This window comes from Pseudorca crassidens, chromosome 16, assembly GCF_039906515.1.
Source record: "Pseudorca crassidens isolate mPseCra1 chromosome 16, mPseCra1.hap1, whole genome shotgun sequence".
NCBI classification, from domain to species: domain Eukaryota; kingdom Metazoa; phylum Chordata; class Mammalia; order Artiodactyla; family Delphinidae; genus Pseudorca; species Pseudorca crassidens.
The window spans coordinates 685,017-709,358 of NC_090311.1; the positions used below are offsets into that span (position 1 = coordinate 685,017).

At 59.2% G+C, this 24,342-nt stretch overlaps 1 protein-coding gene across 1 annotated transcript in view; it reads right to left on the reverse strand.

The window, feature by feature from the left end:
- The window catches only part of ADGRA1 (adhesion G protein-coupled receptor A1), a 28,874-nt gene extending 5,337 nt beyond the window's left edge, over positions 1-23,537 (reverse strand). Inside the window, exons 1-5 of the mRNA XM_067708969.1 lie at positions 21,355-23,537; positions 21,068-21,195; positions 19,656-19,779; positions 15,852-15,911; positions 15,231-15,376 (exon numbers count right to left, since the gene is read on the reverse strand). Coding sequence (XP_067565070.1) covers positions 15,231-15,376; positions 15,852-15,911; positions 19,656-19,779; positions 21,068-21,195; positions 21,355-21,567 — 671 coding nt within the window. The 5' untranslated portion in view covers positions 21,568-23,537. The remainder of the gene's footprint in view (positions 1-15,230; positions 15,377-15,851; positions 15,912-19,655; positions 19,780-21,067; positions 21,196-21,354) is intronic.
- Positions 23,538-24,342: the final 805 nt, after the last annotated feature.

The window sequence follows — 24,342 nt, forward strand, 5'->3', positions numbered from 1 at the left end:
CATTCTAACAAAAATAAAACATTCGTTGTCCGCTGACCTGCAGTTAAAGAAACGCCAAATAAACTCCTTCAGGATGATAGGGTGCTGTACCAGACAGAAGCTTGGAGGAGTGAAGGTCATCAGAAATACTGAACATCTGGGTAAATATAAAAGGTTTTGTTTCCTCCTAATTTCTTTAAAATATATATTGGTGTTTAAAGAAAGAACTTTAACACTGCCTTGAGGAGTTTACAGTATAGGTAGGGGCACTATCTATAGTGTCTGTAGCATGAAGAGGGTGGGAGGAGAGATGGTCCCATGCAGTTGCCAAGTTTTTAATGTATTTTACATGAAATAGTGTAAGTGTCAAACTACAAAGACTGTGGAAAGGCTGTGGATTTTAATCCCTAAAGCAACCATGAACAGCTAATAGGCAAAAAGTTAACAGATACATTAAAATGAAATGTTACAAAATATTAAAATACTCAAAGAAGAAAATAAAAAAGGAAAAGGGAGGACAGAAAAAAAAAGAGAAAAAAGAAGCAAAACCAGAAAACAAATAATGAAATGGAGACCAAATCAAAACTCCCATTAAATTTTAATGGAATAAACATTCTAAGTCAAAGCCAGAGGTAATCAGAATAGATTAACAACAGCAAAAAAGCAAGACCTGGTTGTGTACTGTCTACAATAGGAGGAAACATTTTAAGTAAAAAGACACAGAGAGGTTGAAAATGAATGGATGGAAATAGCTATCCACACTAACTGAGTCCAAGAAGGCCGGCATGACTGCATTAATACCAGACAAAATAAACTTTTAAGAGAAGAGAGAAAGGGAGGCATTTCATAATGATGTCAACGTGAGTTCACAGGAAGACATTCAACTGTAAATGTGTGGGAGCCAAAGGGAAGATTCAAAACATGTGAGGCAAACATGGGCAAAGTTAAAGGGAGAAACAAACAATTCCAAAGTCATAGCTGATGTTCTGAATTCCCCTCTCTTAGCAATCGATAGAACAAGTAGGCAGCAAATTAGTAAAGAAATAGAAGACCTGAACAAGAACATTAATCTTTTCCCTAATTGCTCTTTCTAGAACATCACACCCAGTAATTGCATAGCACTCATTCTTTTCAAGTGCACGCCATTTACCATCGCAGATGATGTGATGCTCCCTCCATGAAACAAGTGCTGATAAGTGTAAAAGTATCGAAATCATACAGAGCTTATTCTCTGATCCAAGTGAGATTAAATTAGAAACTAATAGCAATAAACTAACTAGGAAAACCACAAATATCTGAAAAATGAAATGACATGCTTCTAAATAATTCGTGGATCAAAGAAGAAATCATAAGGGAATTTAGAAAATATTTTAATCAAAATGAGAAAAAATGCAGTATAATATTTCTGGGATGCAGGGCTTAAAGGGACTCTCAGCCGTGAGTATTTCTATGAGGAAAAAAAGAAAGGTCTAAAGTTCAGTGACTGAAGATTCCACCTCAACAGGGCAGAAAAACAAAAGAGCAAAGTAGACTCAAAGTAACAAGGAGGAAGAAGATGACAAAAACAGGGACAGAAATAAATGAAAAAAAAAAACAAAAAATAGTGAAAATTATCATGCCAAAATTGATTTCCGGAAAAAAAAAAAAGGCAACAGAACGATACACTCATAGCTGGATTGATCGGGATAAGGAGAGAGAGCACAAATTGGCGACATCAGGAAAGAGGGGCCAGCATCGTCCACCCACAGGCACTGAGAAGATGCGCATATGCTGTAAACAACTGCACGCCAGCTATTAGCAACTGAGATGAAATGGATAAATTCCTGGAGAAAAATACAAGCTACCAAAACTGAAAGGAGAAGCATTGGAAAATCTGGATACTCTCTTTCCAGTGAAAACACTGACTTCAGTATCCACAAACATGTCGCAGAGAAACGCCAGGCTCTGCGAGTGTCCCCAGTGAATCAGAACACACATCTGAGGAAGAGAGGACACCAATCTGATATGGGCTCTTCCAGAAAATAAAGGAGCACGGAACACCTCCTGACTCAGTTTATGAGGCCAGCATGAGCTGAAACCCAGCTCAGATGGAGACATTTAAAAAAGAGTTGATTACACACAGCAACCCTCACGAGCACAGACACAAACATCTCCAACAGTGTGTCAGCAAATGAAATCTAGGACTTTATGAAAAGGACAAAGCATCGTGATCAAGTAAGAATGATCACAGAAATGCGAATTAGCCTGTTATTCATAAACATCGATCAATGCAGTTCATCATATAAACTCAAGGAGAAGCCATGTGATTGCTTAATAGGTGTAGCAAAAACATTTTAGACAATTTAAGATGCATTCATCGTCAAAAAATCTCAGCAAACTAGGAATCGATGAATCTCCTCAACCTGCTGGGAGGCGTCTATGAAAACTGGTAGCCGGGGTTATCCTTGACGGTGAGATGGTGGAGGTTCCCAAGATCGGGAACAGACAAGGTGCCCCTCCCCCAGCCCCTGCGAACCCTGTCCTGGGCACCCCGGCACCCTGATGAGGCAGCAAAGAAGTAAAGGCACCAGTGAGAATGAAGGAAGTACAGTTCTGTTTGCAGGTGACCTGACTTGTTACCTGAAAGATGCTGTGGCGTCTCCAAGACAACTGCTGGGACTAACGAGAGCATTTAGACGGTTACGAGCTTATCACACAAAAAATCAGTTATACTCTGTACACGAGCAGGAAACCATTGGAAGATAAAAATGCTGTTTACAATGACATCAAACCGGAATCCCAGCAGATTCTTTCTTTTAAGTGGATAATTTATTCTAAAATTTATATGGAAATGTAAAGGGTCTGGACTATCGCAGGCCATCCTGAAAATAACACGGACTGCAGGATAGACTACGAAGCCCCAGCATCAGGACCGTGTGGTCCTGGAGGGAAGCCTGACGGTGGACGGGGACACTTGGCTCTGTCCCATCCAGGCTGGCTAGGGGTCTCCCCATGGAGAGAACAGCTGAGCACGGCCCCTCCACCAGGGCCTCCCTTCGTGGGGTGAGGCTGGGGGCTCCCCACTTGAAGAGAATCCGCCAGAGCTCTTTCTGGGAGGCGGGGCCTGCGCAGCAGCACTTGCAGCCTGATGACGGCCAGTGGTGACAGGTGACTGGGCCCCTCCAAGCACCTCCGTGGGCCAGACCCCCATCGCTGCCTGCAGTCCCTCCAGGCTCACTCCTGCCTGGGCCTCCCCTTTCTGTCTCTGCCGGGACCCCGGGCCCTCCCGCTGCTCCATCCGTCCTGCGGCTCCAGGCTCACCTACTCTGTGCCTGCCACGCCGTCTGCTTTGTTCCCTGCACGCCCGGGTCACCTGCATGTTCTCCATGAAGGCGTGGGCCTCACCCACCCCATTCCCCTCAAGCTGCTGCCAGCACAGCACGTTGCTCTGAAGAGTGGTGCCGAGTCTCTGTTCTCGTAGGATGTCCACTATTTGTAGGTGAGAGCGGGCACGGGGGGGCAGGCCCCTGCGCTCGTCCAGGCACCTCAGGGCATGAGCTCTGAGTGCCTTCCCTGGGGCTCCGGGAGTGAGCACGCGGCCCGCGGCCAGCCCAGAGCAGAAGGGAAAGGGAAGCGACGTGCCCAGAAACTGGCCAGATTCGCAGGATGCTGTCACAGGCCAGTGTGGCCCGAGGCCTGAGTGAGGGGCAGCCTGAGGGCCAGAGCCTGGGGGTGCTGCCGCCTCCGTGGAGGGGCCGAGGGAAAGGAGCTGTGCCGGCACACCCTGCAGGCGCAGTGAGCCAGCCTCCGGGATTCCAGCTCAGCGTGAGGCGGGGCAGCGGCCGGGCCAGATAAAACTGCAGGGACGATGGCGCGACTGCCTCAGTGAGCTGGGGAAACCTTCCCAGGGGAGCGAGTGCTTGGGGACCCAGCCCGAGGGTCCTGCTCCAGCCACGCAGCAAAGGGGTCTGGCCTGCGGGCCTCCACGCCCCCGTGTTGCAGCCGCTCTGCTCCCACCGCTGGCGGGGCTGCTCGGAGAGAAACCCGGGGTTGGCTCAGGAGACACCTTGAGCACACGGTGAAGTGCATCGGCAGGCGGCCCCACGGGATGTGACACGCATGGAAGGGACCCCTGCTCAAGCCTGCACCGCTGCCCGCGGCCCCATGGCTCAGGGAGCCCCCGAGAAGCCCTGCAGCGGGGGGCCCAGGGTGGTCTCTTCTCTGGTGTCTGGGTGGATGGAGAAACCGGCGACATGGCTAAGCCACAGCCAGCTGGGGGACAGCTTGCCCAGAGACCCCGCTGCGGGTCTCAGCCCGGGGCGATTCAGTGCTGCCGCCGCCTCTCTCTTCCCTGGAGGCCGAGAGGCAGCCGGGGCCCTGGAGCCAGTAGGTTGGCTCTGCCCCGCCCGCGGTGGACAGTCGGGGCCCACGCAGCTGACACCACCCTCCCCCCCACGGCGAGGCTGCAGCGGGAGCCAGCCTGTGGCCTGGCCCTGGAGTCCTGCGGGGTGAGCGGTCCCGCCCTCTCTGCTGCCTCCGGCCAGGCCCCCTCCAGCCCCCGGGCGCCTCTTCCTCTGCAGGGAGCTTCGCCCAGCCTTTGCCTGGGCTGTTCAGGCTCCAAGTCTACACATGCCCGGCGGGGGGGGCATGCCGAGCACAGGTCGCGGGGCGCCATGCAGGCTCGGTCAGCAGAGGGCGCTGGAGGCCGCCTCCGGCCCCTTGGCCAGGGCGGCTGTTCTCGCTGCGGCCGGTGGGCGCTCCGCGGTGGGGATGCTCCGCGGTGGGGATGCTCCGCCCCCACCTGCCCCGGCTCCCCCGCCCCCGCATGGACCTTCCTGCAGCCTCCACTCCCCACCCCAACCAGCCAACTCCAGTACAGCCGCAGCCTCTCCGTGAGGTCGTGACCCCAGCGCTGGAGGGGCCTAGAGCCGAGGGTGCAGCCACCACCAGAAGCCGGCAAAAGCACGTGAAACGGGTTCGACCCTGGAGCGTCCGGAAGGGCCAGCCCTGTCCACACGTGGATTTAGCCCAGGGGGGCTGGTTTAGACGTCTGACCCCAGGACTGTGTGATGATAAATCTGGGTAGTTTTAAGCCCCTGAATTTGTGGTGATGTTTTCCAACAGGAGCAGGAAACGAACCTGGTCCCCCAGCTTACACCACCCAGAAATTCCCGTCCCGGGCGGAAGTCAGGAGTGTAAGTGACAGTGGAATCACAGAGCTGAGTGTACGAGGCATCTGTAGAGAAGGACGGGTTTGTTAACCGGACGCAGCATTCGTGCCCCAGACTCCTGCTTCAGAAGGTGCTTTCCAGCTGGTAGGAGTCGGGACAGCCGTTTGTAACGCCAGCAGCCCCAGGTGATACAGGGGGTGTGCGCTGTCCTACGGCAAAGGACAGACGGATGGACAGGCGCACGGCCCAGAGGAAGGATGGGAGGAGGCTGGGTGCTCAGCAGGAGACGGCAGATGGGACCCCCAAGAGGTCTCCCCCAGGGAAAGGGGCAAGGGCTGAGGGGTTTGGTGGGGTCACACCCCCCCTCCGGCGCCACCAGGAGCAGCGTGACTACAGGAGAGCTGGTCATTTGTCCACGTCACACGGCCACATGGTGACACAGTTACAGAGACGGGTCTGAAAAACACGCTGTGTGGTGAAAAACCAGATAAAAATATGAAATGAGCGATTCCATGTGGATACGGCTCAAAGTCAGTGCAGACAAAACTGGTGTTTAGGGGTGGTAAGACTATTAAAAAAGGCAATAAAAGTCATGAATGAGGACAGAGGGGGGCTGGGTGTGGGCACGGCTGAGGTCTCTGCAGGGGAGGCTCCTGTTTCTTCCCCTGAAGGGCACACGGAAATTCCATAAACCTGTGCTGATACTTTAGACTTATTTGGGGTGTAAATGTTCTATTTCTCAAAAAAAAAAAAAAAAGTTAAAAAAGAAGAAAAGAAAGAGAAAGGACCAGCCCTCTCCCTGAGCCTGGGGTGCCACAGAGCCTGGAGAGTGTGGGGTCCGGCAGCTCTGACCCCACCACCCGCCTGCCTGGGCACCTGACTGTTCCCCGTCCTGTCCTCTGAGCTGGGCCTGGGCCCTGCCCTGCACACTCGCCTGGCTGGAGCCCGCGTCCCGTCAGAATAAACCAGCTCCCGGGACAGAGACGCTGGACAGCTGGCGCAGGGCCCAGATGGAGGGCGCTGTCCCTGCCGAAGCCGCTCGGGTCCTGGGCGGGCAGCTCTGGGGCTGGGTGAGGAGCCCCTGCGTGTGCCTGTCCCCAGCTCCGGGCAGGCCCAGCTGCCCTCGAGGGTGCGGTGTCAGTGACGGGCACACAGTGAGCTCAGGCCACTGGGGTTTCTGGCTCCCGCAGCGCAGGCCCCATCCACTTGAGCTTCAGTATTTTAAATGGGCTTTTGTTTACGAGTCCCCTCTTTCCGCTTTTCGGCTAGTAATCCGCAAGCCTCCAGGGCTGCAGGGAAACCTGACTTTGAAATCCCCGCGGCCTCCCCAGTGCCCTTCCTGTGTCAGCTGAGCTGAGCGGAGGACCCTCTTTCCAGGTCAAGGGGGAGCAACGCTTCCCCGAGAGTCCAAAGGGCCACAAGAGAGGATGGAGGCCAGCAGAGGCCAGTTTCTCCCTCTGCGGCTCGGCCACCAGAAGAGACCAGTGGGTGAAGGAGCCCCCAGAAAGGACCTGGGAGAAGCCGCGTCAGGCTGTGATGAGGGTCCTGACCGCGCGGTGAGGGCCATGAGTCCCCCTCGCCCCGCTGGACAGTCGGTCCACTGTCCGGGGCCAGACGTGCTGAAGGCACCCTCCCCCAGGACAGCCTGAGGAACCACCGTCAGCCGACAGACCCTGGCTGGTCTGCGCCCTCGTGGAGCCTGGGTCTTTATGGACGAGACGCGCTGACATGAAGAGCGGATGTGAACGACTCTCATGGGGGTCACTGCTGCCAGGCCTCCCTGTGTCCTTGAGCCAGGGAGATGCAGTCGGCGGGGGGGTGGAAGCTGGAGTGAGGATGACCTGTGAACCTGCCCAGGCACCGCCCTTCAGACCCGGTGTCCATCATCTCCTGGTGCAGTTAGCGTTCCTTGTGTTGCTCAGGACTTCTGAAACGCGAGAGATCAGGTTGATGATTTCAACTCAGGGGAGAGAGACGTCCACATCCATTGCCCAGGTGTGTGGCTTTTAGAGCCAGCGATGTGCCTCTGAGATGCAGACCCTCACGTCCAGCTTGCACTGACCGCAGTGGAGGAAGATGATAACCCTTGAGGATTTGAGGCCTGGAGCAAAGCTGGTGGCTGAAGGCCTCAGGGCCACACGGTGAGGGACGCCTGTCCGAGCCCTGACTATGCCATGCAGACGCTCCAAGACCATCTCCTGTTCAGCGTGTGCCCTGCGTTTAACATGTAGCCAGGGCACTTTACGATGACCAGCATGAAACCACACCCCAGCTGCCATGCTTCTCTCAGTGATGCGCTGGCACGTGGGGCCGCGTGGTTGCTTTCACCTAGAAGGAGCCCTGTGTTCCTGGGCCAGGTCTGTGAGCCAGGACGTGATCCCAGGTGTGGCCTCACGGGGCCCCGGGGGTCAGGCTTGGAGGGTCCTGCTCGGTTCACCGACGGCCCCGGAGCCCTCTGCCCCCGTGGCCGTGCCGGGGGGTTGTGTGGTTCCGGCTGGCCCAGGGCTTGCCGAGCATGTCCCAAGCCCCCGGCCGTCTTTAATCACTGCTGCGAGAAGGGGTTCCTGGCAGAGGGAGCCCCAGGGAACTATCCCTCCACCAGGCAGGGCCGTCCAGGGTCGGGGCCGACTGCACGTGGGCTAATGGATGACCTGCAGGCGCCTGTCATCCAGGGTGTAGGCACCTCAGCACCAGCGCCAACTGCAGTTTCCAGATGAGAAAACCACCAGCTGACCTTAAGTAAGAGGAAACCACCTAGGCGCACTTTAGCAGAAAGGGCAGAACAGATTGCAAAGTTAGCGTGTAATTATATGCAGCTGAATTGGGAATGAGCCCCTGAGCTTCGGTGAAACCGCAGCAAGAAGCGCGTTTGATTGTGAGGTCGACTTGCTCTGGCCGACGGCTGTGGACTGAATGTCCCCCGTTCCCATTGAAATCCTAAACCCAAGTGGTGGGATTAGGAGGGGCCTTGGTCGTGTGAGTGGAGCCCTCACAAATGGGATTAGCGCCGTATGAGAGACCCCAGAGAGCTCCCAGCCCCTTCTGCCGTGTCAGGTCGCAGCGAGAAGACGGACATCTAGGAACCAGGAAGCTGGTCCTCACGAGACACCGAAGCTGCTGGTGCCTTTGTGCTGGACGGCTGGCCTCCAGACCGTGGGAAACAAGTGTCTGTCGTTTAAGCTGCCGGCCTGTGGAGTTTTGTTTTCGCCACCCAAATGGACTGAGGCTAAGGGAGCGGGAGAGGTGGAGAGGTCTCTCCACCCAGAGACCCTGGCGGAGGGGCCTTGGCCGCCCAGCCCATCCACAGAGGCTGCGGACGGTGCCCTGCACAGCTGTTCCAGTGGCTCCCCCGGTGCTGGCTGAACAGCCCACGAGTGGCTGGGCTTGGAGACCCACGATCACCAGGTTACACGCGGCTCCTTCCGTGGGGATGACACAGGCAGGGAAGGTAGAGACGTGGACAGAGAAGGGCCTGAACAAGGCTAAAGAGACACACAGTCGTGAAGTTTGGGAGCCAAGCCCTCCTCGTGGTGGTGGCCTCTCAGCAGTGGCCGAGCCATGGCCCCCTGGCCCTCAGTGTGGACACCTGCCTCATTTTCTCTGTTTGTGTCTCTCAGCCAGGCTCTACCTCCCCAGCTTTCTCCCTCTCCTCCCCGCTGACACTCGGAAGTGCTGACCAGCAGGCCGGCTCTGCTCCCTGAGGCTGGCGGCTGGGGACCTGGGTCTCGGTGGTTCCCCATATCACTGACTGATGAGCGTGTTCCATGTGCCAATGGACACTTGTGCCAATGGCAGGTCTGGAGGTCACCAGCTGTGGCGCTCGGGCTGCAGGGGCGCCTGTGCAGCCGGTCCCCAGGGCAGATCTGAATGTGCCCGCAGCCGGCTTCCCTGGGCAGCGCCCTGCGTGCCTTCTGCTCCTGGAGGACGCTCCCGTGCGAAGAATCCTCCACTGGCTGCTTGCTTGGAGCTTCAGCACCTTCTCAGCCGCACGCTGCAACTCACACCCCGACCAGCTGAGCCCGCGTGGCAGACCCAGCCCTGGACTCGCTCTTCTGCCTGTTCCTGCCGCTTGGTTTTGCTTTCAGCCCACCCAGTGGAATTCCCCGGTGCCAGTGCCCCAGCGCGCCCCGGGCCCCAGCAAGGTCCGCACCTCTGGGTCGAGCACCTCGGCTGTGCCTCGTGTGCCTGGCGTGGCTCCGTGGCCCCCTCTGTGAGTACAGCAAGCCCCCTTCGAGGCCTCGTCTGCGTTTCTTCCCGGAGCTGTGCTTTATCACCCCTCACCCAGCGCCTACATTCCTAGAAACCCCTCCCCAGCGTGCTAGCCTGTGCAGATTCTCCCAGACTCAGCTTGAAGGGTCTCCTCCCACTGCGGCCCCGTGTGGGCTCCTCTGTGGAACCACAGCCAAGCAGCCACCGCCTCCATGCCGAGCAGTGGAGGGGGGGACCCCGGGAGTGCCGCGATGATAGCTGAGCCTCTGGTCCTCACGTCAGAACAGAGTTTTGATCAGACTGCTTTCCTCCAGCGCCCAGCTCAGATTAGCACTGAGGTTATGCATTCAAGGCCAAATTAAAAAATATTTACTGAGTCACTATCATTTACCTGCATGTGGTTTCGACATTTAATGAGGAAGAGCTGTGAGCCTTGTTCAGAGGAGACAAAGGGGCAGAGGCAGTCCTTTCCCTCAGTCCAGGGGGAGGACGCAGCAAAGCCCCTGTTAGATGTACTGGGATGGCTGCCAACAGCATTCTGTGGGATCCAGGGATACGGTCCTGCAGGAGCAAAGGGAGTGGCAGGCGTGGGGAGGGGCCGTCACCACATGGTGGAAGCAGGCGTCCTAGCAGGGGCTGCTGGGGGAAGGCGGGGGCTCAGGCTGGGGACCGGCATTAGTGGCGTCGGGGCCCTGCGTGCTTCCACGTTAGGAGGGGACTCTGGAGGGATGGGGGTTGGACGGAAGGGCACTGAGGGTGGGAGGCCTGGGGGACGGAGAGCAGTCTGAAGGGAGTACAGTGGCTGAGGGGGGCCAGGGTGACAGAGGAGAGGAGCCTGGGAACACAGGGGCTCCTCCTGACGTGGGGAGGGGACGAGAACAACGTGGAGCAGCGCCCAGCTTCCTGACACTGGCGTGGGGGTGATGGTGCCAGTGCCTTACTGAGTTGCCTGCTGTGTGTGGTGGTGCTGGGCATGCGCTCAGGTCTACGTGGACACACCAGGGCGCTGGGCATGGGCTCGGGTCCACGTGGACACCCCAGGGTGCTGGGCATGGGCTCGGGTCCACGTGGACACCCCAGGGCGCTGGGCGTGGGCTCGGGTCCACGTGGACACCCCAGGGCGCTGGGCATAGGCTCGGGTCCACGTGGACACACCAGGGCGCTGGGCGTGGGCTCGGGTCCACGTGGACACCCCAGGGCACTGGGTGTGGGCTCAGGTCCATGTGGACATACCAGGGCGCTGGACGTGGGCTCGGGTCCACGTGTACACACCAGGGTGCTCGGCGTGCGCTTGGGTCCACGTGGACACACCAGGGCGCTGGGTGTGTGCTCGGGTCCATGTGGACACACAGGAGTGTGGGTGTGGTTTTGTGTCCCTCGTGGACACACTATTAGTTGTGTTGGGACCTCTGAGAAACAGCATTGGCACCTTGGGGACCGAAGGCTGCACCAGGGCTGCATGGACACTGGGCGGTGGTGGCTGCAGTGGGGAGCTCTGCCTTGAGTCCCTCCAGGCATCTTGGTGTGAGGGGACCCTGTCATGGGTGCGCAGAGCTGTGTCCTGGATCAGGGGGCCTGGTGGTGGAGGCTGGGCTGGGTGGGCCCTTGGGAGCTGGACCGGGCTCCTGGCCGGGTCCATGCTCCAGTCCTGCCCCCTCACTGGGCAGCTCCCCTGTGGGGCGTATGGTCCTCTCTCACCTCCTGCTGTTCTTTCCCACCTCCGCTCTCCCCCTAGCCCTTCACAATGCTTCCTGCGCTGCCCATGTGCTGGTTCCGCAAGGCCTACCCCCCACCCCCACCCCAAGAAAACCAGAAGGTCCTGGTGCTGACATCCTGGGCCCAGCTGAGGCTCTGAGTCTGGCCCATCCCCAGACTCCCAACCCCAAAGCTGAGGGGTAGCACCCCCTTGTCTAAATGTACACCCTTTTGTTCCAAGTGGTGACACCCCAGCAAGAAGCCCTGAGGCAGGACTGACGGGCCAGGGACCCAAGGCACTCTCAGCCCACAGCCATGAGAGGCCCGTAAAGGCCTTGACTCTGCTCGGTGACCCTTGGGCCTGGCCCGGGGCCTGAATCGAGGTGCTCCCCTAGAGCCCACACTCCACACCCATTCCATTCCTCACATAGAGAAAGCAGACAGCTAACCTGGCCGTGCAGCCCCCCAGCAGAACCTGCAAAGTAACCTGCCTCCACCCCAGGCCCTCCCCGGCTCCTGACCCTGACCTCAGAGCTTCCCAAACACCGGAAGGAATGAAATAGTATGTTTCCCGTCACTGGAGTCAAGTTCTCTCCCCTCAGCCACGTGGCCCTGCAGTCAATCTGGAATTCCCTCACTCAGCTGTCTCTAAGACTTTCAGCACAATTCTAGAGAGACTCACCCCAGCCCCTGAAAACCGAATGATCTGTGCAAAATAAACAACACATTCATAAATAACCAGTGGGTAGAAGAGAAAATCACAAGGACAATCAGAAAAGACCTTGAGACGCATGAATAAACCCCACAACACACCACAACCTCTGGGATCAGCAAAAGCTGACCAGCTTTTGCCCAGAGGGAAATTCATAGCCATAAGTTCTAGAGTCAAAACAGAAAGATCTCAGATCGGGAATCTGACTTTATACTGTAAGGAAGTGGGACAAAGAAGAGCAAACTGAATTCAAATCAGCAGAAGGAAGGGAATAATAGACACTAGAGCAGAGATAAATACAATAGAGGCGATCACTAATGAGCTGCTGATGCATGAACCGGGACAACCCTCAAATCTCTTTATGCCTCAGTTTCCTTATTTTGTAAAATAGAAACAGTCATGTTCCCTCCAATGTGTGTGAAAGTACTGTGTAAACTATGAGGTATTATTAAACTTCCTTTACGCCAGACACATTTTCTGTTCTAAACAAACTGTGAATAATCGTAAAACACGTGCCTGCCCTTTAGCGTAGAGCGCGACAGAGTATGTGCTCAATAAACGTCGCCTATTTCAAAAAAGAAAAATTACAAAATAGAGAAAATGGATGAGATCAAAGTTGGTTCTTCAAAAAGATTGACAAAATTGGCTAACTATTAGCTAGACTAAGAGAAAAAGAGAGAGGACTAACACAGTCCTGGAAGTCCTAGCCAGAGCGATTAGGCAAGAAAAGAAAGAAAAGCACTCACATTGGAAACCTTTAAGAAGTAATACTCCCTCCATGCAGATGACATGAGGTAGATAAGACCCCAAAGGGTCCACGGAAAGTTGCTGGAGCTAGTAAGCAATTTCAGCCAAGTTGCAGGACACAAGATCAACACAAGGAATCAGTTGTATTTCTGTACATACGCAGTGAACAGCCTGAATATAAAGCTAAGGAAACAATCCCATTTACAATAGCATAAAAAAATACTTAGGGAAAAATTCAACCACGGAGCACACGATATGTGCACTGAAAACCGTAAAACATTCCTGGGAGGAATTAAAGAAGAATGGAAAGACATCCTGCGTTCAGATTGGATGCTGCTACTAATGTTAAAATGGTAACACATCTTAACGTGCTCTCCAGATTCAAGGCAATCTCTATCCGAAGTCCAGTGGCCGTTTTTGCAGAAATGGAGAAAACTGTTATAGTATCTGTGTGGGATTTCACAACTGTTTTCTTTTTATTTCTCAGTGGAAAACTGCAGAGCTGGGCTGGGAGGACACAGGGTCTCTGGCCACTGCCCGTGCCGCCCAGCCCTCCCCGAGGGTCCAGCAAGACATGGTGCGCTCTGTTCTGACAGCTTACGCAGCACGCCCTGGCGGCACGTGGCCTTTTGGGGCGCTTCCCTCTCAGGGAGTCCCAGGAGCTAGCTTCCTGTTGCTGTTGGTAAAGCCCAGGCGACTTTCCAGTCTTGGGAGTGGGGTCAAGGATGCAGGGAAAGGACGCCTGTTGCGGGGCCGGTTGGAAGATCCCCACTGATGAGGGTGCTTCCGGTTGAGGAGGCTGAGGGCAGAGGCTGCAGGGCCTGGAGCGTGGAGGGCAGAATGTGAGCCCTGGGGGCCTGGGACGAAAGTCTCTGGTCCCTGACGGCTCCCCCCAGCCTTTGGGGTCCCCACGATCAGCCTCTGGTCTCTCTGGAGAAGGCCCAGGCCCATCACATTCGCCGCCAGCCCCCGGCCAGGCCGGGCCGAGAGAGCAGACTGTGCTGGTGATGGGGGGAGCCGGAAGCGACGCCCCCGCCCTCCGACATCTGCACCCGTGGCGGGTGTGCGTGCCGGGACGGGGTGGCGACGGGCAGGCCGGTAACCGAGGGAGCTACTGGGGTCACAGCGCTACGTGGACGCCCCAGTGTCAAGGCCCTTCGTACTAAAGGAAATGGACGCTGGGGCGGGGGTGTGGCAGTGGCGTCCGGCCAGCGCCAGGAGCGGCCAAATTCCCCCAGTGACCTGCGGGTGTGGCAGCGCGGCTGGGGCAGTCCCCACCCCAGGCCCCAGGTCACGGAGCCCCGCGGTGCTGGGCGCCCAGCCGGGTCACGTGCATTTTGAAGCTGTCAGAGAAAAACAGAGCGAGCTCCACAGCTCCACCCCAGTCTTCAAGCAACCAGGCAGCGCTTCAATCAATTTCAGACCCGCAAATGCATTTTGAGAGTGATTCTTAAACCCAGGGGACCTGGGGCCTCCCTGGCAGGAGACGAGATGACGAAATCCTGCTTCCCTGGCCCAAGTCACTGTGAAAGCGCCACTGCCCCTGGTTGCCACATGGCAACGCGCCTGCTCCACCTGAAAATCAAATAGTGTCGGAAGCCTGGGGGCGGGGACGGGGTGGTGTTGCGGGGGGTCGCTATCCGCTTAAATAACACAGGGCGCTTTTTAATCTGCCTCAGAATGGCCGCTCTGCCGGGCTGTGGGCTTACTGAGCGCTGGTCCACGTCCCTCCAAGTGCAAAGCCAGACAGAGCTCGGTCCGAGGGGCCGGGTGTCCCTGGTGCCCCCCGCATGGGCCGCAACCTCACAGCGGCAGCAGCTGCCTTTCCCAGGGACCACCTGGTTGGGATCGTCTCAGGAATCCCAGGCAAAAGGCTCCCAAACGCCAAGGGTCCCCCTCCCCGCCCCCAGCCCCAGTGTCCAGGGCGACCTCTGGCCGAGCTGCACATCACCACCAGCGGGCACCCTGGGGAAGCTCGGTGGACAGCCAAGGCTTATGCTCTCCGAGCTCAGGTGACGTCCTGGAGACGGTGGCAGCCGGATGGCTTTGGGCAGCTGGTGCCCAGGCTCAGGGCCACGTAGGCGGATCTGAGCCTGGCTCTTGCCGACGGCTGATTTGGGTTCAGTCTTGGCTCAGAAAATTGAAGGTCAGAGCCCAGCAAAACCCTGATTGCCACAGATGGCTGCCCAGTGCTGGGGCAGGTGCGTCCTTGCCTAAAGGAGCCGAGATCGCTCCTTGGCGTGAAGTGAGATGCACTCCTGCTGTGGCCCCGGCAGGCTGGTGCCACAGCGTCTCCCTGGCTCAGATGCTGGCAGGGGGTCTGGGGCTCCCATCGGCCCCAGGCCTGCTCCGACCACGTCCACCTCGAGCCTGCGCGGCCCAAGGAGGCATCGGGGACAGCTGGCTGGCGGGGGCCTCCGAACCCGTGGCCGAGCCTCGCGGTCACCTTGAGACCAGGCCCCCCCTTAGCTCTCTGAGACCCATGAATAGACCAAAGCCCAGACCAGGCTACGGACCCGCCACGGAGCCATCCCTCCCCACGCCCACCCAGCATGGTGCCGGGGTTCTCCCCGCGGGAGCTCAGCGGTACCAGAGGGCAGTCACCCCGCACCAGAGCCCCACCCTGCCCCTGGCCACCTGAGCCACTGGCTCATCCTCAGGCCCCAAGAGCCCCAGAGGGAGGTCCAGGGCCGGGGTCTCCTGGGCCTGGTGGGGGGGCGGCCAGGTGCACTCAGTACCTGAGCAGGGGCTGCCTGGGGTGCGGCGGCTGGTCTGCCCCCGGGCACAGCGGGGCCTTCTTGGTCACCTGCTTGTAGATGTTCCTGGCGGCCACTCCGATCCACAGCATGGTGGAGAGTGTGGAGTAGTGCAGCACGATGCCCACCTGGGGGGAGAGAGCGAGTGAGCCAACCACCCCCGGCCCTGCCTCCGCCAGCACACGTTCCCCCGAGTCCGAGCCCCTCCCCCTTGCATCCTCAGGAGGTGGTGACAGGAAGTGGGACTGGCAGGGGGCACTGGGGTCCTCGGGGCAGATGCCACACTTCACAGGGGCTGGAGCTCAAGGGAGTCGCGTGGGCTGCCAGGACCCTTGAACGGTCAGCGTGGCCGTCCTGCAGAGAGGTGTGTGAACAACACCCTGGGCACGGTCCTAGTGGCGAGCACAGCCTCCCGCACGTGGGCCGGGTGCACACGTCTGTGTGGTTGGCATGGCTCAGCCCCACCGGCGCCCACCAAATGAAGGGGGGGCGACGGCGCAGCGGGGTCTCCCGGGATTCCGGTGTTTGCGGCTCGCGGGTGAGATACAGCGCTTGGGGTCAGAGGCTGAAGTTCACCCCCTGCCAGTCGGAGTCGCTCATTACTGTGGCAATAATCTGCCTCAGCTGATTACGTATTCCACACCCCGTCATCTCCATCCGATTCTGTAAAATGAGTTGCCTTTGAAGTAATAACCTGACATTTCGCAATGACAAGTAAAACATGGCTGTAATTGTAAGGATGCCAACGTTTAAGGAACACAGCGATTCTGGGAATAAAGGTAACGTCGCACCATCATAATGATTTATCAACTCCAGGGTTCAGCCTTTACTTATGAGAAGGCTCCGTAATAATGGGTGAGAACGCCGTGGGGTGGTGGGAAACTCCCCGGGCTGTGTTTACGGTTTCAGGTGGCTCCCTGCAGGGGGGAGAGCCCAGCCTTTCCCTCCGCCTGGCTTGGGCCTCGTCGTGGGGCCGTGTGCGCCTGGGGCCTTGAGCTCACGGCCTCACCCCAGCCTGGCCGAGAGGAGGAGGCATGAGGACCTGAGGGGCTAGAACTCCCCGCACCAGAAACAGGAGGAAAGGGGACCACGTGGGCCTGGCCCTCGACTGCAGGACAGCAGAGTGGCTCTCATCACGTGTGAGTAGAAACAGTCAGAGACACGTCCTTAGAAGGAACGCCACCCTCGGCCTCTGGAGCTGGTCCCAGGCCGGGAAGAGGACCCGAAACCCAGAGTGGGGGCAGGGAGGCAGCAGAGCCAGGTCTGCCCTTCACCCGTCTGCCCCGAGCATCGCCCGGACTCTGAAAGTTTGTGGGTGATGAGAAGGTGTAAACGGCAGGACTCCGTCTGCCAGACACCAGCTTCAGGCTGGACGCGTGGAGCGGTCGCAGGGTCGTTACCCTGGCGTCCAGACGGCCCCTCTGCCATGCGGGCCGCCGCCCGTGCTTCCGGACCCAGGGCTGGTGCGGATGCACAGGGATTAGCGGGGCCCGCGGCGGCCGCCCGTGCCCATGATGTCAGGGAGCCCTTCAGTGAGGCTCGCAGCCATGGTTTCGTCGCCATAACAACCGTCTGTTCCCTCCAGCCATCCTGAGCCACTCTCGTTCCTCATGTCTCTCTAACACATTTCCCTGTGACACCTGGATGAGGAGGGTTGGCTGCAGGGTCTGTGTCAGGCCTCGGGTGGTGGTGAGCTTTTGCTGTTGCGGTGTGGGCAGGCTGGCCGCCGGCCGGAGCAAATCCACATTTATGCTAATGACTCGGCTTGTGTGATCACGGAGGCTGAGACCCAGAATTTGCAGCTGGCGGGACAGCCGACTGTGCGGTTTCGGTCTGAGCCCGGATCCAAAGGAGAGAGACTGAGGTCCCAGCCCCAGGACACGCAGGGGTCTCTCTCACTCAGACTTCTCTTCTGTCCAGGCCCGCGTGGAGTGGATGAGGCCAGTGTTGGGGAGGACAGTCTGCTTTCCTCGGGCCACGGCTCGAATGTTCACCTCATGCAGAAACACGCTCACAGTTGCGCGCAGAAAGAGGTTTGACCAAAAAGATGTTTGCACCATGGCCGGTCGGCTCGACACAGGATGTCAGCCTTCACACCTTCCAACCGTCCTGGTCCTGGGCCATGTCCTCTGGGCTCTCTCTCCTCCAGCGAGCAGCGGCCCCATGGCTGTGGCCACCCAGCCCCGCACCTGCTCTCTCTCCTCTGGGCGCTCGGTGAGTGACGTCCAGCCTGCGTGTAGCCGGCCGTCCTGCTGGAATCTTGTTCTCACTGCCCCAGACCTGGCCTACGGCTCATCTGTGAGAGAAAGCGAGTTCCTTCTGGAAACGTGGTCGGGAAGCCAGGCCAGCACGGACTCCAGAACCGAGGTTGCTCCCCGACAGGGCCATGAGGTTGTCACTACGAGGGGACCGAGCATGTCTCACGCCAGCAGGACCTCTGCAGATCCTGCCTCTCCAGACCCCCCAGGCCTGTCCGCCCCCATCCACCACACACTTCGGGGTCCACCCGGCTGCACCGGCCAGGCCTCGGCTGCCACAAGGACGCCTGGCCCCCAGAGCCTCTGTCTGGGCTGGCAGTCTTGGGGTGGGCTCCCGGTTGGGGGAGGCGGGGCTCCCAGGCCTGTAAGGGCCGTGATGACCTGAGGGGCTGGCTGCACCGCCAGGTTCCAGGGCTCCCGCTGCAGGGTCCTGGCGTGCGGAGCGTTGGTGGCAAAGTGTGGAATAGAGATAGCAATGCATATCACTGCTTCCAGATGGCTCCACGTCTCAGCAGGTGTTCGCAGCGGACGGTAAACTGGATTTCCCGGGGCTCTCCCAGGGGGTGTTTCCACGCTATCGAGAGGCTTCCGGAAGCGTGTCTGCCCCTCTGCGTGGTTTTCAGGGACATGCTGGTGACTTTTCTGCTGGGGTCCAGGAACAGGTGGCAGAATTGGCTTCCCAATGGCATGGTTGGCCCTAACATGGATTTGCAGAAAAGTGACCTCTCTTCTGTGTAGAGGAGAGTGGGGAGACTGGGCCACAGGGCCCCCGGGTCCTGTCTCATGGGTCTGGCACCCTGTTTGCAGGGGGGAGGGCATCGGGGGGGATCTCACAGCCTGACTCCTCCCCAAGGATCGGGGGGGGGTAGCTCACAGCCTGACTCCTCCCCCAGGTGTCCCTGTGGGAGCAGCCTCTTGCCCCTGACACCCAGGAGCCGCCCAGCTGCCGCCGTCTGTGCAGGAGGATGAGTCATTTTTCGTGTGGACAGGGGGCGTGGAGGCCAGGTAACTGGGCTGCAGCAGCCCTAACGGCTGTCAATAAACTGTTGTTGAATTCACACAACCAAGGCTGCGAGGGGTGCATGTGACGTCCCGGTGGGTGCTGGCAGAGACGCTGCCTCCACGTGGTCCAAGCAGATGGACGCACACCAAATGAGTCCTTGGTGAGATGCCCTGTGGTCCGTGGGGAAGCCCCACCTGGCCCCCGCCTGGGTGCTGGAGGGGTCTGCCCGCCTGGAGGGCACTGTCCACTGGGCTGAGCTGAGGCCAGGAGTAGGCGGGCTGGTGAGAGGCTGGAGGGGGAGAGCACGAGGGGCCTCGATGTCCAGTTGCAAAGGCACCTGGGCCTTCTGTCCTTGACTCACAGTTGACGGAAGGGCCTCTTTCTGGGCTCTGTCAGGACCGGAGGGTAGTTCGTACTACCCGCCCCGCCTTCTTTTGGCCACGCTGCATGGCAGGTGGGATCTTAGTTCCCCGACCAGGGATCAAACCTGGGCCCCCTGCAGTGGAAGTGTGGAGTCTTAACCACTGGACCGCCAGGGAAGTCCCTTTCCCCCCTTTTAAGGAAGGTCAGGCGGGGCTGTGGGGTGGGAAGAAGACCCCTCTGTGTCTTCTCTGTGCTCCCCTTTCACCTGAGAGGGCCAGACCTCCCCAGCACAAGACCGCCGAGTCCCACTTGGAGGGTGGGGCCCGCGTGTCTCTTCCACGGCCCCGAATCCCCGGCGACCCACCAGCGGTGGCGCTCTCTCGCCTACATCCATGGACTCTTACCTGGGCCGAGGGAGCAGGGGGTCCCACCCCTGTGCTCCTACCCCACCTGTCTCTGCAGGAGAGGCAGGTCGCGTCCCTGTTTCTGTGATGAGCCCCGGACTATGAATGTCTCATTAACATGTCACCATAGGCCTTGGAGAAAACTGGTCCGATTGGAAAATAAACTAAATGACATGATCAAATGCTGAGCAAATCGGTCAGACTCACGTGGGAGAGGTGTAGACACACTGGATGCTTAACTGTGCCCTTCACGAGAAGCCTGAGCAAGCACTTGAATGTGGTTTCATACACAAGACGGTTATCACGAATTTCCCCTTTGAGAGGAGAGTCGACAAACACTTCAGAGTCTGCAGCAAAATGAAGACCCAACAGCACTCACCGCCTGGCACAGGGTAGGGTGCGTGGTGCGGTTGATGCCGCCAGCAAACACGGAGAAGGTCAGGGCTGCGTGGAAGCAGAAGTTCAGGAGCGTGTGCCGGCCTTTCCGGCTGATCCGGATGGTGCTGCGGGAACGGAGGTTTCAGGTCAGGAACCGGCCTCTCAGGGCAGAGCTAGAAGTGAACCCTTTTCTCCAAATGCCACGTCCCGTCCACGCGGGGAATGGCTGAAGACCTCGGAGCGGGACGAAGACGGGCAGGGAAAAGCACACCAGAGAGACCAGGTCGGGGAAAGATGGATGGACACGCTGAATCCACCTTAGCATGTGGCCTTGGGTGGTTTTTTGGAAAATCGCCCTGGAATACTGTGACTGGGAGGTCTCTGGTCATTGGACAGACGAGGACCTTGAGGCCCTGGGACGCTATGATTTGTCCAATGTCCCAGAGGGAGGATGGGGAAGAAACCCAGTCCCACCTCCTGGTTCCCCAGACAGAGTTCTTCCCTCTCTGAGCAGAGGCTGTACCTTAGGAGGAGGCTGTGATTGACTGTCTCTGACATGATCCCCTGTAGCCAGGCCTGTACCTGGATAGGACGCTGCCTGTGGCTGTGAACATACCCATGACCAGTCCCCAGCCCTGGCGATGGACAAAATGAAATTTCTTAGCCTATGCCTGCAGCTGTGATTATGACCACAGCTTCTCTGTGGCCTTGAACACACCCAGGCCTCTACCTATGACCCTGGCCTTGGACGTGCCCAAGCCTCTACCTATGACCCTGGCCTTGGACACACCCAAGCCTCTTCCCCTGACCCTGGCCTTGGACACGCCCAAGCCTCTACCTATGACCCTGGCCTTGGACACGCCCAAGCCTCTTCCCCTGACCCTGGCCTTGGACATGCCCAAGCCTCTTCCCATGACCGTGGTTATGACTGTGGCCTGGGCTTTGCCCATGACTTTGATTGTGGACTTGACCCTGATGGTGGTCGGGACCCCTCCTCACATTACCCAGCGCATCTTCAAGTGATGCCCCAGCCCCTCCAGGCCGACGTGGCCAGGAAACCAGCTCTGTAGGAAACCAGCTGGACTTCCATGTAGCTGAAAAGCAGAGGGCAAGGCTGCTCGAAGTTTCTGCAGCTACTCTAACTTCCTCAGGCCATGGGCTGTAGGGGCCCCTGAACGGACACGGTGCCATTGGAGAAAGAGCGCGTGTCACCTGAATTGATGAGCACGGGGGGGCCCGGGGTGGAAGGCAAGGGTGTCGCCCAGCACTTGGCCACCCTCGGCTGCCAGCGCCGTCTGGGCACTGGGCAGCCTCAAGCTGGCCGGCTGCCTGTGAAGCACCTTCCTGGACTCCTTGCTACGTGAGGGCAGGAGAAAGCTTGCCCTCGAAGGCGAGGGGCAGAGCGGGCCTTACCTCTGGTGCACGACGTAGGTGATGGCGGAGGCCAGCAGACACAGCAGCATGACAGCGGTGCAGGCGTACACCACGGGGTGCAGGAACTCCCCTGGGGACTGGGGCAGGGACAGGACAGTCCTCAAATCCTGGAAAGGACACAGAGCACACCCGTGTGACCAAGGTGGCCGGGCTGTCCCCAGGCTCAGCCTCCGCCCGGCGAGGGGCTGGAAGCATTTCCTGGATCGGGTGGAGGTTCGCAGGTCTCAGCAGAAATGGTCGGCCTGGGGCAGGGGAAGGTCCCCAACCTGTGGAGCGCTCAGGGCAGGCGGCGTGTGGCCTCGTGGGCCCCCCGCCAGCTGCGGGCGCCTCTGGGGGCTCTGACGGCCAGCTCCCCGAGGGCAGCCTCCTGCTGTGCTGCCTGTTGGCCTCCAGACTCCTCGCCCTCCCGGGGTGCTGGTGGACCACCCGGCTCCTGCTTCTGTCAAATGCCCTTGTATGACGGCACAACTTGCCCCCATGAGGCTCGTGTCAGATTACCCCCAAGTCCACTCCGGGCCTCACACCCACTGCAATGCTGCTTTGAGTGGTCTCCCAGGAGAATTTGTATCATTTCAGTAAGTCTGCCCAGAGGTGACTCAGGTCAGTGGGGGAAGAGCAGCAGGTGTGAACAGGCTCGAGAACCCCAGGTGTACAACCTTCACTGTTTGTCACAGCCCAGGTAAAGGGCTGAAGGTCAGGGTTCAAAGGATATCCATTTTCCCTGGAGGATGTAACACTGAGGGCAGAATGCCCCGGCTGGACATTCAGAGCTGAGGGAGGTTCTGTCTTTTTATTCATCAGGTAAGCGAGGCCTGCTGCATCAGGCGCTGGGGCTCTGAGGCCAACCCCTGACGCAGCCCCGGAAGTGCCCTGCGTCGGAGCTGCGTTCCCAGGGCGAGGCCGGGCACACCCGCCAGGGGCACCCCCAGGGCCGGTGGAGGAGCCGGAGGGGCTTGGGGCACACCAGGCTGGGAGGTAGGGGCTAGAGCCTGTGGCACCCCCCTCTGACCTCCGACCCCCTGCCCGCACCGAGCCCTGCTCTGGACGCTTCGTGCGGTACAAGTCGTCGAGTCACGCGAGAAGCCCGCTGTGGACTGAGCTGTCCCCACCACCCGGAGGGGATGGCTTTTAGGGATGTGGCTCAGGTAGGGTAGGGTCCTCGGGTGGCCCTGACCACAGGGACCGGAGTCCCTGTAAGAAGGGGCCGGCACCAGCACACGGCGGGAGGGGCCCTCTACACAGCAAGGAGAGGCCTCAGGAGAAGCCAACCTGCAGGCGCCTGGACCTTGGACGTCCAGCCTCCTGCTCTGTGGGACTTTGTCACGGCCGCCCCAGGGGACAAGCTGAGCCGTGCTCTGGTTCCCACTGCTCAGGTCAGAGGGTGGAGCCCTTGCTCGATGCCCCAGCCTGAATGCCCTACTCTGCTCCCACGGCCCTGGGGGACACGCTGGGCTCTGGGGAGCAGGCTGGGGCCAGTGCCCACAGGCTGAGCTGGGCCTGTGGAGGGCTGCCTGGTGTCCCCTGTAGGACCACCTGAGCTGCACCGGCTGTGACCACGGGGCTGGGGGTCAGAGCTAGGGGTCTGCCGTCGTGCTGGTCCCATTCCCGCAGACCACAGGGGCGTCCATGGCAGGCGCCCCCGCCCCAGGCCCAGAGCAGCTCCAACTGGTGCCTCCCTGGGCTGTGAGGACAGCGGAGGTGGCTGGCGGCTCCTCCAGGATGGAGTCGTGGGGAGCAAAGAGGCACCCCGAGAAGGCCTTGGCCTGTCACGGCGGGAGTCAGGAAGCCAGCGCGTCCGGGCTCAGGTGGCTTCTCTCCTCGTGGACATTCCTGGAGGCCCGGTCAGCCAGAGGATGTGCTCAGAGGAGCCACCCTGGGCCCAGCTGGGGCCTCTACACCCCGACTTTGCTCCGACGCAGGGACTTCGGTGAGGAGGTCGCTGTTGTCATGGCAACAGCTGATTGAATTTGGTCACCCGGGAAGAGGCGCTGAGTGACCTGGGTGCCAAGGGGGCCTCAGCGTCTGGCTGCCCAGGGGCCCCGCTGCCCAGGGAAGCCAGAAATAGCGACCTGCCCAGAAGAAGCAGGCGGTCAGGGGAGGGCGCCGTGCCTCTTGGCAGACCGCAGGCCGGACACCGTGGCTGCCCTCATGCTGCAGTCCTGACCGTCCACGGGCCAGGAAGCCTGAAGCGCGGGTGTAGACGTGCACGGAACACCAACAGCTCCCGTCTGGACACCCAGGCTGTCAGCAGGAGGCACGTTGCACCCACAGCCCAAATCCACGGAATCACGAGCTCAGGAGGAAAGGCAGCCAACAGACGCCAGCCTCGAGGTGACTGGGACACAGAGGCTGCACGTCCCCAGGGGAGACCTGGAGGTCCCGCCCACTCAAGATGCCTGGGAAGGCTCGGCACAGGGGAGGGTCTGTGGCCAGATCCTGGCAGGGCTCCCACCACACCCAGGGGAGCACGAAGGCTGCTGGGCCCTCTGTCCTGCAGCCAGGAGCCTCCGTCTGGGCGAGGATGGGCCTCTGTGACGAGGGGCAGGATGGTCTCCTGGTGGAGAATAGATGTTTCACGAGAGAGAGAGAGCAGCCTGCCGTTCTTGCTTCCCGGGGGCGTCCAGCTCCCACAGCGTCCCGCCTGCCAGGGGCCCTAGCGTCCCGCCTCCCACTAGCGTCCCGCCTCCCACTAGCGTCCCGCCTGCCAGGGGCCCTAGCGTCCCGCCTCCCACTAGTGTCCTGCCTCCCACAGCGTCCCGCCTCCCACAGCGTCCCGCCTGCCAGGGGCCCTCACGCGTCCCGAATTCTGGAGCATTTGGCGTCAGGCGATGGCGGGAAGGGGGCTCACGAGGCCCCGTAGTCCCAGGGTGTTTCTGCATTTGTCAGGCTCCGCGGGCACCGGCCTCCTGCCAGATGCAACTCACTGCAAACGTCGAGGAAAGGCAGGTTTTCCTGGGCAAGTCCTGATATTGGATGATCTTTTCATTGAGAGTCATCAGCCAGGAGTGTTGGATTCAGGTCTGACCGGGCACTGGTGGCGTCCCTGGGCCTGTGTGTGTCGTCCTTTTCATGGGAGATGATGGTGTGTCCCTCCTGTGACATCAGCCGGGGCTGAGACCCCCTGACCCTTCACAAAAGTGCACGTGGGCCTCTGTTACTGGTTTCATGTCCACAGGCAAGAGCCGCTCCGGGTCTGGCCCGTCCGGTTCTCTCACTGACTCAATCGGGACCCGTGTGTCCTGGTGTCTCCTGGA